The 13,467-nt window shown below is 42.6% G+C and overlaps 1 protein-coding gene across 1 annotated transcript in view; it reads right to left on the bottom strand.

The window, feature by feature from the left end:
• Positions 1 to 10,797: 10,797 nt before the first annotated feature.
• Positions 10,798 to 13,467, bottom strand: part of HTRA3 (HtrA serine peptidase 3) — a 47,087-nt gene continuing 44,417 nt past the window's right edge. The window contains exons 8-9 of the mRNA XM_032767243.2: positions 12,978 to 13,073; positions 10,798 to 11,471 (exon numbers count right to left, since the gene is read on the bottom strand). Of these exons, the coding sequence (XP_032623134.1) occupies positions 11,306 to 11,471; positions 12,978 to 13,073 (262 nt within the window). The 3' untranslated portion in view covers positions 10,798 to 11,305. The remainder of the gene's footprint in view (positions 11,472 to 12,977; positions 13,074 to 13,467) is intronic.

Here is a 13,467-nt window from a genome sequence, read left to right as displayed (position 1 = left end):
AACAAGGGGCCCCTGAATCAGTATGCTCAGCCAGAAAGCACACCTACTGAAGCTGGATGCACCCAGGTACCAGAAGCCAGAGATGTTTTGTGCTCCCATATTATGGACTTGCATGGTGCAATGAAAGAGGGGGAATAGTACCTTTATGAATGTGCTTGTGGGGGAGAGTGCGTGAGGAGTGATGGTTCAAAAGCTCACGGATTGTGAAGAGGGGTGGAATTTTTGGGAAGGGCATAGAATTTTAATGCCATGTAATGTGCTTATGAATGACAAGACCACTGATCAAATTGGGTGTGGGGGAGGGTGATTATTCACAGTATGGAATGATGTAAGGAAGTGACTGAAGTGTGAATTGCTATAGATAACTATATTGAGGGACAGTTTTTGCCTACTAATTCCTAATTGTCCCTGATCATGTGTCTACCTTTATTATTTTGAATACACATCATATGATATGAAGCAGTGATCAAAATAAATAAAACATTCTGCACATATAAAACAAACAAACTGTTATAAACCTCTATTAGAAAAGTACAATATTCACCCATTCCCAGGTAGGGAAGCTCCTATTACCACACCAAAACGCCAGTAACAGAACCTTACAGAAAAATAAAAACAAAGTACATGAATAGTGAAATCATGTACAAGACAGACATCCCCGTACCATGGCACGTCCTATGGGCACCTGTTCTTCTTTCCACATTTGTCATGCATGCAACACTGTAGGAGGGAGGTTGGGGCATTCACAGATGAATGGGTCAATATGAAGGGTTGCATGGGGCAAGGTTGCCCTGCCCAGCTGCTCATGGGTCCCCACTTGCAGGTTCCAGCCAGTGATGGAGTCTTCCAAGCTGCTTCTGGACTGCAGCTCAAGGTAGCACACAGGGGACTCAGGCTATGGCAGGGATGATCCAGCAGGAGCCACTACTTTTGCAGTCACTAGTGATATGAGGCACTCAAACAGCTCTTTCTGGTAAACTCTGTCCTCCTCCCTTAGCCACCATTCCTGTTCCAGGAACTGTGAAGCAAATCCCTGCTCCTGTGCTGAAAACCTCTTGACCCTTTCTCTTGTCTTGTGGTATGGTATGCCTTTCCTCTAGCCATAAGTGCCTCTGTCTTTGGTACTGGACCTGCTTGTTGGTCCTCTCTAGAACTTATGTTTGAAGTTCATCATGGAAATGCTTCCTCTTGGAAAGGTTCATGAAGATATGTTTCCCAGGCTTCTACTGCTGTGTGGTGAGCTGTGGAGATACTGCAACCAATAGAGGTCAAGGGGCCTGGAAAGGACAAGACACAGAAGATTTTTGTCTCAAACAGCTCACTGTAGGAACACAGAAAAAAATCCTTGTGGAATTTCTAGGACATAAAATGGTACTTTTATAAACCAAACTTCAGTATATTGTGAGAAGGATGTTCTGATCACAGAAGCTCCCTGGATATAACCTGGTTAACGGCAACAAAAAAATGACAGTCACAAAGGTAAATTAAAAATGCAAAGCAGCTTTTTTTAATTTCAGAAAATTGCAAAACTACTTGGGTTTGGGGTATACAGCTTCCATCAGTGACTGTGCTACAAAAGCTTTTTCAATTATTTCACAGCTTCCACATTTTGAAGGACATAACAGTTCTTGTGGTATCTGACTGGCAAAGGACGATCTTACTTCAGGCTGCTGGTGGGAAACCTGCACTTCATGCAACAGAACTATTCAGACGTACGCTGACTGAGCAGCACATCTATAAGTGGCATGGGCTGGTCAGTTACCAAAATAGCCCTGAAAAATACAACCATCCCCATTTGGAGTTCCTGCTTCAGGAAAAGTTTGCCGCTATCAGCACCCAGGTCAGAATTCATGAGGGAATCCACAGAATACGGCATTAGCTTCCACATGATGTAGTGCGTTTTGACTGCATGAAAACACAGAAATTCAGTCTTTCCTTCCCACCCACCGGCACATTTCTGGACAAAATTTCAAACCACAGGCATATTTGGGACAAATGATTCTGTCACCTATGGACTATAAGGATTACCTGTAATTGAAATTTGTGAATGGAACACATTTCCACACACACACACGCACAGAACTCACTGTTTCCAGGTAGCTCGAAAGCCTGTAGAATGATTACAGAGCAACATACTTACAGGCAGGGCCGGTGGAACCATTTAGGCGACCTAGGCGGTCACCTAGGGTGCTAGGATTTGGGGAATGGCATTTTCTTCAGCAGCGACTGTGGTGACTGGATCTTCGGCTGCCCCGGTCACCGCTGGCATTTAGGTGGAGGGAGCTGGAGCAGGGGAGTGCAGGGAGGGCCACCTGCAGCAAGCAAGTGGGGGGCGGCACACGGAGGAATTCCCCGCCTCAGCTCACCCCTGCCTTCTCCTCGAACACGTCGTGGCTGTTTCACTTCTCCCGCTTCCCAGACTTGTGGTGCCTAAGCTGATTGGCGCAGCAAGCCTGAGAGGCAGGAGAAGTGAAGCAGCGATGGTGTGCTCGGCGAGGAGGTGGAGCAGGGGTGAGCTGGGGTGGGGGTACCTCAGGGCGGAGGGGGGGAGCTGCCACGGGGGAGCGCCTTAGGGCGGGGGCTCGGGGACGGGGGAGAGCGCAAGGTGGAAGTTTCTCCTAGGGCACGAAACATCCTTGCACTGGCCCTGCTTACAGGTATGGCAAGGTAAGGTTAATGTTTTTAAGAAACAGGAATGGCAAAAGTCTGTCCCTTTCTTGTCAAAATACATTTTAAAGGTGTTCTTTACGTTTGAATCACCTGGTCCTGGTCACTTTTCTGACCTCCATGTGGTTGGGTGGAGGAGGAAGGAGCGGCGAAGCCACACCACTGGCATACAAACTACCATTAGCAGATAAGACGCTGCTAGCCAGAGCTTCTCCTAACTTTTGCCTTAGTTCATACAGCAGAATCTGCTCCTATTATTGTATTAATAAAACATTAAAATAGAGCCAGAAACTTACCAAGCTTAGAGTCGACTTCTGTCCCATCTGTGTCTACTGCAGGTTCCACAGTGGGCTGTTACTTGAGGAGCTGATGGTCTCCTGAAGGATGGACTCAGAATTTGCTGCTGTTGCTCCTGCTCCAAAGCCTGCTCTGGAATGGGTTTCATCAACAGCGTGACTTCATTGTCTCCAATCAGTGCCTGCTGCTGGCTCCTATCAGTCCCCATGCTGGATTCTGGGGCCAGCATCTTTATTAAGGCCATGAATTTTAGTCTCTAGAAAAGTTATGAATTTAAGCTCCCAGGCTCATTTTCTAAAGGACAAGGACTGAGACTCTCAGTGAACAAAAACTGCACACTTGGTCATTACACTGATTGCTTCAGGAATAATGTTGAAACTTTTGAAAAGAAAAAAACTCAAAGGAACCCATCACCACAATTCACCCAGGAATTTAAAGGTATCATCAAATCCTTACCCAAACAATTCCAAAAACACATCCACAACCTCATCCCCCACAAACCCACCCTAAGGATCTTCTACACACTTCTCAAGATACACAGACAAGTGAACTCTGGCAGACTTATGATATCTGGCCACAGCACTCTTACTGGAGAAATATCAGGACTCATCAAAATCATCTCAAACCATACACCATACAAAATACCAGTTTCCTCCAGGACACAATCAACTTCCTCCAGAAACTCTATAACATTAACAACCTTCAGAACACCATCCTTGCCACCATGGATGACACTTCCTTATACACCAATATCCCTCATCATGATGGCATCACCACCTTCCTCAAATATCTACAAGAAATGGAAAACTCTCAGATATCCACTGCAAACACATTGACAAACTTATCTATTTCATCCTCATCCATAACAATTTTACATTCAACCACAAAACACTTTGTCCAAACCATGGAAACAGCCATGAGTACTAGGATGGCTCCCCAAATGCCAACCTCTTTATGGGCCACCTTGAAGAAGAATTTCTAGACAATGCACCACAAAACTGTCCTGCATCTGTCAAAGTGGGTATTCACCCATGAAAGCTTATGCTCCAATATGTCTGTTAGTCTATAAGGTGCCACAGGACCCTTAGCCGCTTTTACAGATCCAGACTAACATGGCTACCCCTCTGATACTTGATACAAAACCAATGTTATACATCTGTGATATTTTCATCTTCTAGGTAGAAGACCCAAAGTTCCTCAGATTTCCACCATAACTTCAAACAACCACCACTCACAAAACTCTAGAACACTCCCACACCAGCAACAACAATAGAACCCTACAGACAACTATACAGGAAACTCTCAGATCTCCATGCTTACCTCCACAGAGCTAGTAACCACCCCAAACACATTAAGAAGTCTGTTGTCTATAGCCAGGCACTCAGATATCACAGAACATAATCCAAGAAGAAACTCCAGGATACATACTTGAAACTGCCTTCACCAAACAAGGGCACTCCACCAGAAAAGTAGATTGCATCATCAAACAGGCCACCCAAATACCCCAAGAGAACCTGCTTTAATCCAGAAAAATAAAAGACTCTCTGACTGCACACCCCTAGTTGTTCCCACCTTATACTGGAACCCATATGAGGTGTCAAACAACTATAATCCATACTCAAAGGAGACTCCATCCTGAGGTTCAAAAATATTTCTTTCATCTTCTGATCTTCAAACAGCTGCCCAAACTCATCATTAGAAGGAAGGTCCCCACAGACTAGAATCCACCAATTCAGAGCAGCACCAGATCCTGCCTCTCTATAAATCCATGTTACACCCACATCTTGAATACTATGTGCAGATGTGGTTGCCCGATCTCAAAAAAGATACATCATGGAATTGGAAAAGGTTCAGAAAAGGGCAGCAAAAATAATTAGGGGTGTGGAACGGCTGCCATCTGAGGCGACATGAAGAAGACTGGGACTTTTCAGCTTGGAAAAGAGATGATTAGGAGTGATATGATAAAGGTCTATAAAATCATGACTGGAGTGGAGAAAGTAAAGGAGGAAGTGTTATTTACCCCTCATAACACAAGAACTTCGGGTCACCAAATAAAATTAATAGCCCAGCAGGTTTAAAACAAAACAAATTCATCATTTTGTTAGACACTAAAAATTACAGCCTTAATAAAGACACTGGATTTATGGTTTACTAGAACAATCTGTAATCCCCAACCCCCTTTTTTATCCTGTGACTGCAGTTGTTAGTAGTCCACATCACCTTGAATGGTCCTTTGAAATGTGTTAACTACTTAAACTAAGCAATCTGTTCCACCTTGTATTTAGCTGTGACATTGCGACAGAGTGCTGGGAACCAGCAGCTGAATTAGTGGATTAGAATGGGCTGGGGGAGAGCTAATGAGAAAATTGGCCCATTAACACAGGAGGTGTAATAAGGCATAGCAAGGGAGTACAAGGGGAAAAGGAGGCTTGCAGAACTGGGAAGGATCTTTTATCTTCCTTGAGAGAAGTGAGGAGAAACGGAATAATAATTATGGTGTATGAATCAGTAAAGTGGTGGAAAGAGCAAGTGCAAACAAACGACACTGGTGGCTTGGCTACACTCAAAACTCCCAGCGCTGCACATACTCCACCTCCCCATGGGGATTAGCTTGCAGTGCTGGGAGCCGAGCTCCCAGCGCTGGGGCACTGTTCACACTGGCGCTTTGCAGCGCTGTAACTTGCTGTGCTCAGGGGGGTGTTTTTTTCACACCCCGAGCGAGAAAGCTGCAGCGCTGTAAAGGGCCAGTGTAGCCAAGGCCTGGAATGCTTAGCAACTGAAGGTCTCTGAGTCACTTTGATTACCTTTCCCAGACCTGAAGAAGAGCTCTGTGTAGCTCGAAAGCTTGTCTCCTTCACCAACCAAAGTTGGTCCAATAAGTCATTACCTCACCCATCTGGTCTGTAATATCCTGGGACCAGCACAGTTACAACAACACTGCAAACAATCACTATGCAAAAAGAACGAGGAGTACTTGTGCCACCTTAGGGCTTGGCTACACTTGCAAGTTGCAGCGCTGGTGAGGGGGTTACAGCGCTGCAACTTACTCAGTGTCCACACTTACAAAGCTCAGCCAGCGCTGCAACTCCCTGGCTGCAGCGCTGGCTGTACCTCCTGGTCTGCTACGGGTGTAGCGAATCCAGCGCTGGTGATGCAGCGCTGCTCATCAGGTGTGGACACTCACCAGCGCTGTTATTGGCCTCCAGGGTATTAAGAGGTATCCCAGAATTCCTGTCTACAACAAACCGGAAGGTACTCCCCGGAGCTACCAAACACAGCTGCTCTTTGCTCCAGCGAGCGATGAGCCGAGCCGAGGCTTTGGAATGTTCACAGCTGTTTGCTTGAGGAGACAAACAGCAGCACGGCGGGGGGGAGGGAGTCCGTCGGAGAAGCTGCTTATCTGGTCTGAAGCCTTTTTACATTTAAGAGTGATTGAGAGAGGGGTGGGGGAAATGGCCAGAATTTGCAAGGCAGGGAGTCACAGTGTCTGCTCCAAAATCCGCTCTCTCTGTCTCCCCGACGCTCCCCTGTCACACTCCACCCACCCCACCCACCTTTTGAACTTGCAAGGCAGGGAGCTGTCACACGTGTCTGCTCCAAAAATCCGCTCTCTCTCATCTCCCCGACGGCTCCCTGTCACACTACTGACTCCAGCCCCACCCCTCTTTTGAAAAGCACGTGGTTGGCACTTGAACGCTGGATGCTGCCCACAATGCACCCCACATCCGAACAGCGTTTAGCTGCAAAGCGCTGCAAATGCTGGCCACACTGCGAGCGTGGTAGCTGTCACCACTGCAGCGCGTGTCCTGACACAGCTGTACGACCACAGCTGTAACTCCCAGCGCTGCACATTTCCAATGTAGGCCATATCGCTTAGAGACTAGCAGCATTTATTTGAGCATAAAGGTTTTTGTGGCTTAAAAACCCACTTCTTCATTTATAAATCTTTTAGCTTTGGCTAAAAAATTACAATTAGGAATCCAATCTTATCTTCAATAGAAAGAGGTCTTTGTGATTCTTTAAACGCATGTAATAACTTACGATGGGTCCTGTCAAAAACCTGAATGCTACATAGCAGCCGCTTTAGGTGTTGCACGGGAACGTGCATTCACTCGGGATCCAGCTGCTAAAGTACGGAGCCTTCTGTAGACCTTCTGGCAGTGATGAGTTCTCAACCAGCCAAGCCCTTCTGGATATTTCTCGTCTTCAGCATGCTAGAGAACAGAACCAACCACTCAGGAGCAGCAAAAAGAAATTAAATAAGAGAAAAATAAACAGGTAGTCCGAGCTAAGACACTAGCCTCTCTTTCTTTTTCAGATTTCAAAGTGGTAAGCTGTGTAGTCTGTATCAGCAAAAAAGAATCAAGGAGTACTTGTGGCACCTTAGAGAATTAACAAAATTTATTTGGGCATAAGCTTTCAATGGGCTAAAACCCACTTCATCAGATGCATGCAGTGGAAAATACAGTAGGAAGATATAGTATTGTGACAAAGTTCCTCCTCTACTTGGTGAGTCCTGCGCTTATTGGCAGATTTGTCATCCCAGTGATCTTCCCTCTTGTGGAACTCACAGTTCTGGGTCAGCTCCTCCTGTGTCTGATCAGGAAGTTGGGGAGGTTTGGGGGGAACCCAGGCCCGCCCTCCTATCTCCAGGTTCCAGCCCAGGGACCTGGTTGGATCATCAGCTGTCTATAGTAGCCTCCTGTAACAGCTGCAATGACAAGCTGACAACTCCCTGGGCTACTTCCCCATGGCCTCCTCCAACACCTTTCTTTATGCCTCACCACAGGAACCTTCCTCCTGGGTCTGATATAACGGCTTGGTCCTCACTTCAATCATCTCAGCAGTAACACTCTCTCACCTCAGCTTCCTTGCTTCTTGCTCCCAGCTCCTCACAACACACTCCTTCTCCTCTGGCTCATCCTGCCTGACTGGAGTGAGCTCCTTTTAAACCCAGGGTGTCCTGATTAGCCTGCCTTGATTGGCTGCGGGTGTTCTAATTAAAGTAGCTATCTCTACTGCCTTCTAGAAAGATCTTAATTGGCTCCAGGTGCCTTGATTAACCTGGAGCAACTGCCATTTGGTTATCAGGGTACTAGGGATTTGTTTAGCCTGGGTCTAACATACCTGTTTCTCAGTACTTTACTGTAGCCATCTGGCCTTGCCCTATCACAATATATATACAGGGAACATGAAAAAATGGGTGTTGCCATAACAACTCTAATGAGACTGGTCAATTAAGGTGGGCTATTAGCAGCAGGAGGAAAAAACACTTTTGTAGTGATAATCAGGATGGCCCATTTCCAATAGTTGACAAGAATGTGTGAGTAACAGTAAGGGTAAAATTAGCATGGGAAAATAGGTTTTACTTTGTATAAGGACCCATCCATTCCCATTCTTTATTCAAGCCTAATTTAATGGTGTCCAGTTTGCAAATTAATTCCAGTTCTGCAGTTTCTCATTGGAGTCTGTTTTTTGAAGTTTTTTTGTTGAAGAATTATGACTTTTGGGTCTATAATTGAGTGACCAGGGAGGCTAAAATGTTCTCCAACTGGTTTTTGAATGTTATAATTCTTGACTTCTGATTTGTGTCCATTTATTCTTTTGCATAGAGACTGTCCGGTTTGGCCAATGTACATTGTACATGTACATCTAATTTATGGTGCCACAGGTACACCTCATTCTTTCTTCAGAGGGGCCCTGCATGGGCTGTAGTCCAACTTAAAGCCCACTCATTCTCTAGTAAGAGCTATAAGATACAATCTTCCCCCTTCAACAGAGAGGGCCTGTATTTCTTTTAGGCAAGGGCATGAGCTGTGCTGGCTACCAAGTCACTTCCTGGGAGCTGAGAAGCTCAACACTCTGTCCCCCTCTCAGAGCTGCCCATTACTGAAATGAGTTTCCGCCTTTTAAAGTCCTCCTCCACTTTTGGCATGACTTACTGATGTGGTGGGGCAGGGCTACTCCAGCACAGAGCAGCTCCTTAACCCTTTCCAGGCTGGTGTGGGGTTCATGCGCCCTGTCACAGGTACCAAAGAGCTTGACTTTGTATACAGAAAACATGGGACTACTTACGTTAATAGTTAAGCACTTGCATAGCTATTTGCAGGTTTGGAGCCTGTGTGTGTATTTTACTGCAAAGGGCTTGATCTGGCTAATTCTCCACATACAGAACACTTGTAGCTTTCCGTGGGAGTTCCACATGCACAAGGCTTGCACAATCAATACCCAAGACTGAAATGTTTGGGTAGTTTTAAAAAGAGTCCCTGACAAGACAGAACAAAGACAGTGGCCTTAGAAAATTCCTGTACGTGAGTTAGGAACGATGGTGAACTTCACTGAGAAAGGAAGCTCTTATGTTTTAGGCACTGGGGCTCAGGAGAGCTAGGTTCAGTTCCTGGCTATGCCTCAGGCTTACTGTGGGTATGTCTACACTGCAGTTTGTCACTGTGCCAGCTGACTCAGGCTTGAAGGTCTTGGGTTAAGGAGTGTTTAATTGCAGTGTAGATGTTTGGGCTTGGGCTGCAGCTGAAGCTCTGGGACCCTCCCACCTCGCAGGATCCTAGACCCTAGGCTCCAGCCTGAGCCCCAAAGTCTATACCAAAATAAAACAGCTCCTTAGCCCAAGCCCCTTAGCCCAACTCAACCAGCATGGGCCAGCAGTGGGTTTGACCTGGGGCAAGTTACCTACTCTTTCTGTTCTTCAGTTCCCCAACTGTATCTTAGCAGGGTTCTCTAGTTGCCACCATAGTAATAAAAATATGAAAATCACATTATAAAATGTGAGTTATAATGTGCATAAGGCATTACTAAAACATAGGCTAAGGGAAGAATCTCAGCAAAAAAATTACGTTACAAAGCTACAAAACCAAGGCTTCTGTAGCCTTTAAAAGGTTTTCATATCAATCAGCCCATCTTTCTTTAACTAAATCATCTCTTGGGAGAGTCTGTTCCAGAACAAGAGAATATTTGCAGAAATAATTATTAACAGCGGTGCAAAGCAAATTTTTATTTGTGCAAACTTCAATTTCCTTACAGTAGAAACATATACAGTACAAGCATAAGTAGTATATCAATTTTTCAGCAAAGCATACCAGTATAATGAAAAACTAATTCGTACCTTGACTTTAAAAAACCCTGTAAAAATACTGTGCATTTTCAAACTTTTTTTCTGCACATTGTTTTGACTTTTATATATTTAACTAAAGCATTAATTCTATAAGAATCATTTACTATATTCCAGAATTGCATGACCTAGGTGTAACACTCTATAGCCTGTTACCACTTTCATACTATTTTTATATTTACAAATTTTCCCCACCTGCATTCACATATAATGTACAAGCTCCAAGAACTAATAAAGGCTTTGCCAATGCTAATTTCACATTCAAAAAGGCAAAAAACGCAAAAACAAACAAACAAAAAAAGCTCAGCTTTTGGTCAAAGTAGCTTAGTTCTGTTGTGTCAAAATCCTGCTTATAATCATCCAATGGCAATTTCCCCTTTTTAACCATGTTTCCTCACTCTTGATGGAGTTATGGACTTTCAAATTACAGGACTGACCCTGCCATCAATGGCAAAACTTCTATTAAATTTAAAGGGACTGGGATTGCAGCCAATTTCTATTGTAGCAGCAATGAGTCCTGTGGCACCTTACAGACTAACAGATGTATTGGAGCATGAGCTTTCGTGGGTGAATATCCACTTGGTCCAATGCATGCATTCACCCATGAAAGCTCATGCTCCAATACGTCTGTTAGTCTATAAGGTGCCTCAGGACTCTTTGCTGTTTTACAGATCCAGACTAACATGGTTACCCCTCTGATACTTAATTTCTATAGTTACACTCCAGAAAGAGTCATAGAGTTTAAGGCAGAGGGACCACCAGTTCCAGTCTGAACTCCTGTACATCACAGCCATCAATACCACCCAGTACCCATACACTAAAGCCAACAACCAAAATTAGACCGAAGCATTACGGTCACAGGAGATTAGACTATTATGTGCCGCAGGCAGAAAACAGAAGGGCCAAAGTGCACCAGTGCCTAAGGCCCCTACAATGGCAGATATATGATTAATGTGCCCAATTTACACACTGTGGGGTTGTTTCTTGTTATCCTCAAAATATTTTTAACAAAATTGCTTTGAAGGTAAAATCAAGTTTGTTTTTATTTTGTAACCTAATTAAATTTAATTACTATGTACAGATATGGCTCAGGCAATCAAGTTAGTCCACCTTGTCATTAGTCAACAGGAAGTATAATCACTGCAGCTGTAAAGGAGGTATCTGATGTTTCAGAATAAGTGAGTTTAGTTATGGTGTGAGCTTCCTCAGTTTGATTTACATGACAACTTCAGGCTCTATGTTAAATAGCAAGTCATCATTTCCCCTTCGAACTTCAAGTAGTAGAGGTGACTCATTCATCACAGCCTCTTGCAGGTCACTGGAGGTCATCAAAGGACGTCCATTTACTTTAACAATGATGTCTCCATCTTTGATGCCACCTCTGCATAGGCAAGATAAAGCAAGGATTAAGCTGTGTATTCAAGGGCATGAAATTCACCCCGTATATAGGACCAGCACAAGGTCTATGCACCACTTATTTGATGAAAGTGGTGCATAAGTCTTGCTCTCAGCCTTTCCATAGGGGTGAATTTAACTCAGGGTGTTACTAACTGCAGTAAACTGTAATCTCAGCAGTTTTCTAAAATCAAACATGAAGCATTAGAGCTAGGGAAATAATGGATTTTTTTGATTTATTGGCAATTTCAAAAAGTTGAAAAATCATTTCAGAATGGATAAAAAATTAATATTCTGAATTTTTCAGTGAATTAACAAAATTGCTTTTGCTCAGATTAAATATTTCAATTTGACAAAATCAAAATGTTTCTTTTTGATTTTGACAATTTTTAAATGTATTTGACTTTTTAAAAATAACAAAGAAAATTTTGAAACAAAAATGTCATTTCAAAACTGAAAAATTGAAATGTTTTATTTTATATTTTATTTTTCCTAAATGAGCAATTTGGCAAAGTCAACACAAATCTGCAAAATGTTTTGGCATTGCAGAATCTGCAATTTTTGAAAAAAAAAGTTATATGAAAAATTATGCCAATAAAGCATTGAATTGAAGAGACGTCTTCTAAAACAGTGACAACAAATAGAGCACAAATCTAGTTTTCACTAGGTATTGTTTTCTCAAAAGTTCAGTACCTATAACAACATAGACATGAAAGATACCTTTCACCAGTGAGTCTTTCTAGTCCATCCCTCAGCCAAGATTAGACTGTTCCCTGGAATATACACTGAGTGTCTTGAAAAGAAACAAAGTCTACTTCTAAAAATTCTAAAGTGGACGGAATGTACTGACCAAAATGCTGGTAATTTTTTTCTCTTTGCCTTCAAATATTTATCTGAATGACTTTTAGTTCATCTTCCAATTTTCTTATTAATTCCTCGAAAAAGTCTTAAAATCGGATATGTAGAAAGCCTGAAAAAACAATCATTCATTCCTCCGAGATGAAGTGTTGGGGCTTAACAATATTAGTATGAAATGACATTTGAAAACCGAGCCTAGTCTGTAGAAAATTCAAGCCAACAGCTACTATGTCATAGTAACAAGGAACATATGAAGACATTTATTCAACAAAGATTGGCAAGCAGCATCCTCATTTATATTAAAGGTTCTGTTTATTCACACTTAATTTTGCTTTTCTAATACAAATATGGTTACATAGTTCTTCAAGTGAGTTTATTTATTTAAAAATTCAAACTAGCTAATACTTTAAGATGTTGCCCTTAGCAATGATATTATAAATATTTGACTATTTTAAATGTTAATAGAAATTCATCAAAATATTTTAACAGGTATTTTACTAAAAGGCCCAAATTCCCTTTGAAAAGCAAAAATAATATAAAGCAAGAACATGCAAGGCCTTGGATATAATTGACAACACTGCCTGCTAGTTTCTGTTGGATAAAAAAAATGATGTTTGCTTTGGATTCCACCTACCTCTGAGAAGGTGAATTTGGGACAACTTCATGTACATAAATTCCACTGCTGACATCAGGAAAGTCAGGATTATTGAGTTTTAGTTCTTCCACAAGACTAAGAGAAAATTAAAATATGGAAATCAGTAATTGTTTCAAAGGGAAATAATTTTCCAACATACTACATTATTCTTGAGCTTTCTCTTGAATAAAATAAGTGTAATAAAATACATTACTTAACCTAAGTATGTATCCACAAATTATCATTAAAATTGCCTGAATGAAAAAAAACAACTCTATATCAGCAGATTTTTAAAAGGAATCAGATTTGTTATCATACATCCTCAATTGTACATGCCATAATTGTTGTCTTGTACCTTATGCAGAAATAGCTTGTTCTGTTATCGCTGTGCTTTGTATTCTGGAAGCACCTAAGAGCTCCAGTCATGGACCCCAGTGTGCTGGGTGCTGTACTAACACAGAATGAAAAGATGGCCCAGAGAGTTTATAAG

This window comes from Chelonoidis abingdonii, chromosome 5 (assembly GCF_003597395.2).
Source record: "Chelonoidis abingdonii isolate Lonesome George chromosome 5, CheloAbing_2.0, whole genome shotgun sequence".
NCBI classification, from domain to species: Eukaryota; Metazoa; Chordata; order Testudines; family Testudinidae; genus Chelonoidis; species Chelonoidis abingdonii.
This window is presented reverse-complemented; position numbering and strand designations above follow the sequence as displayed.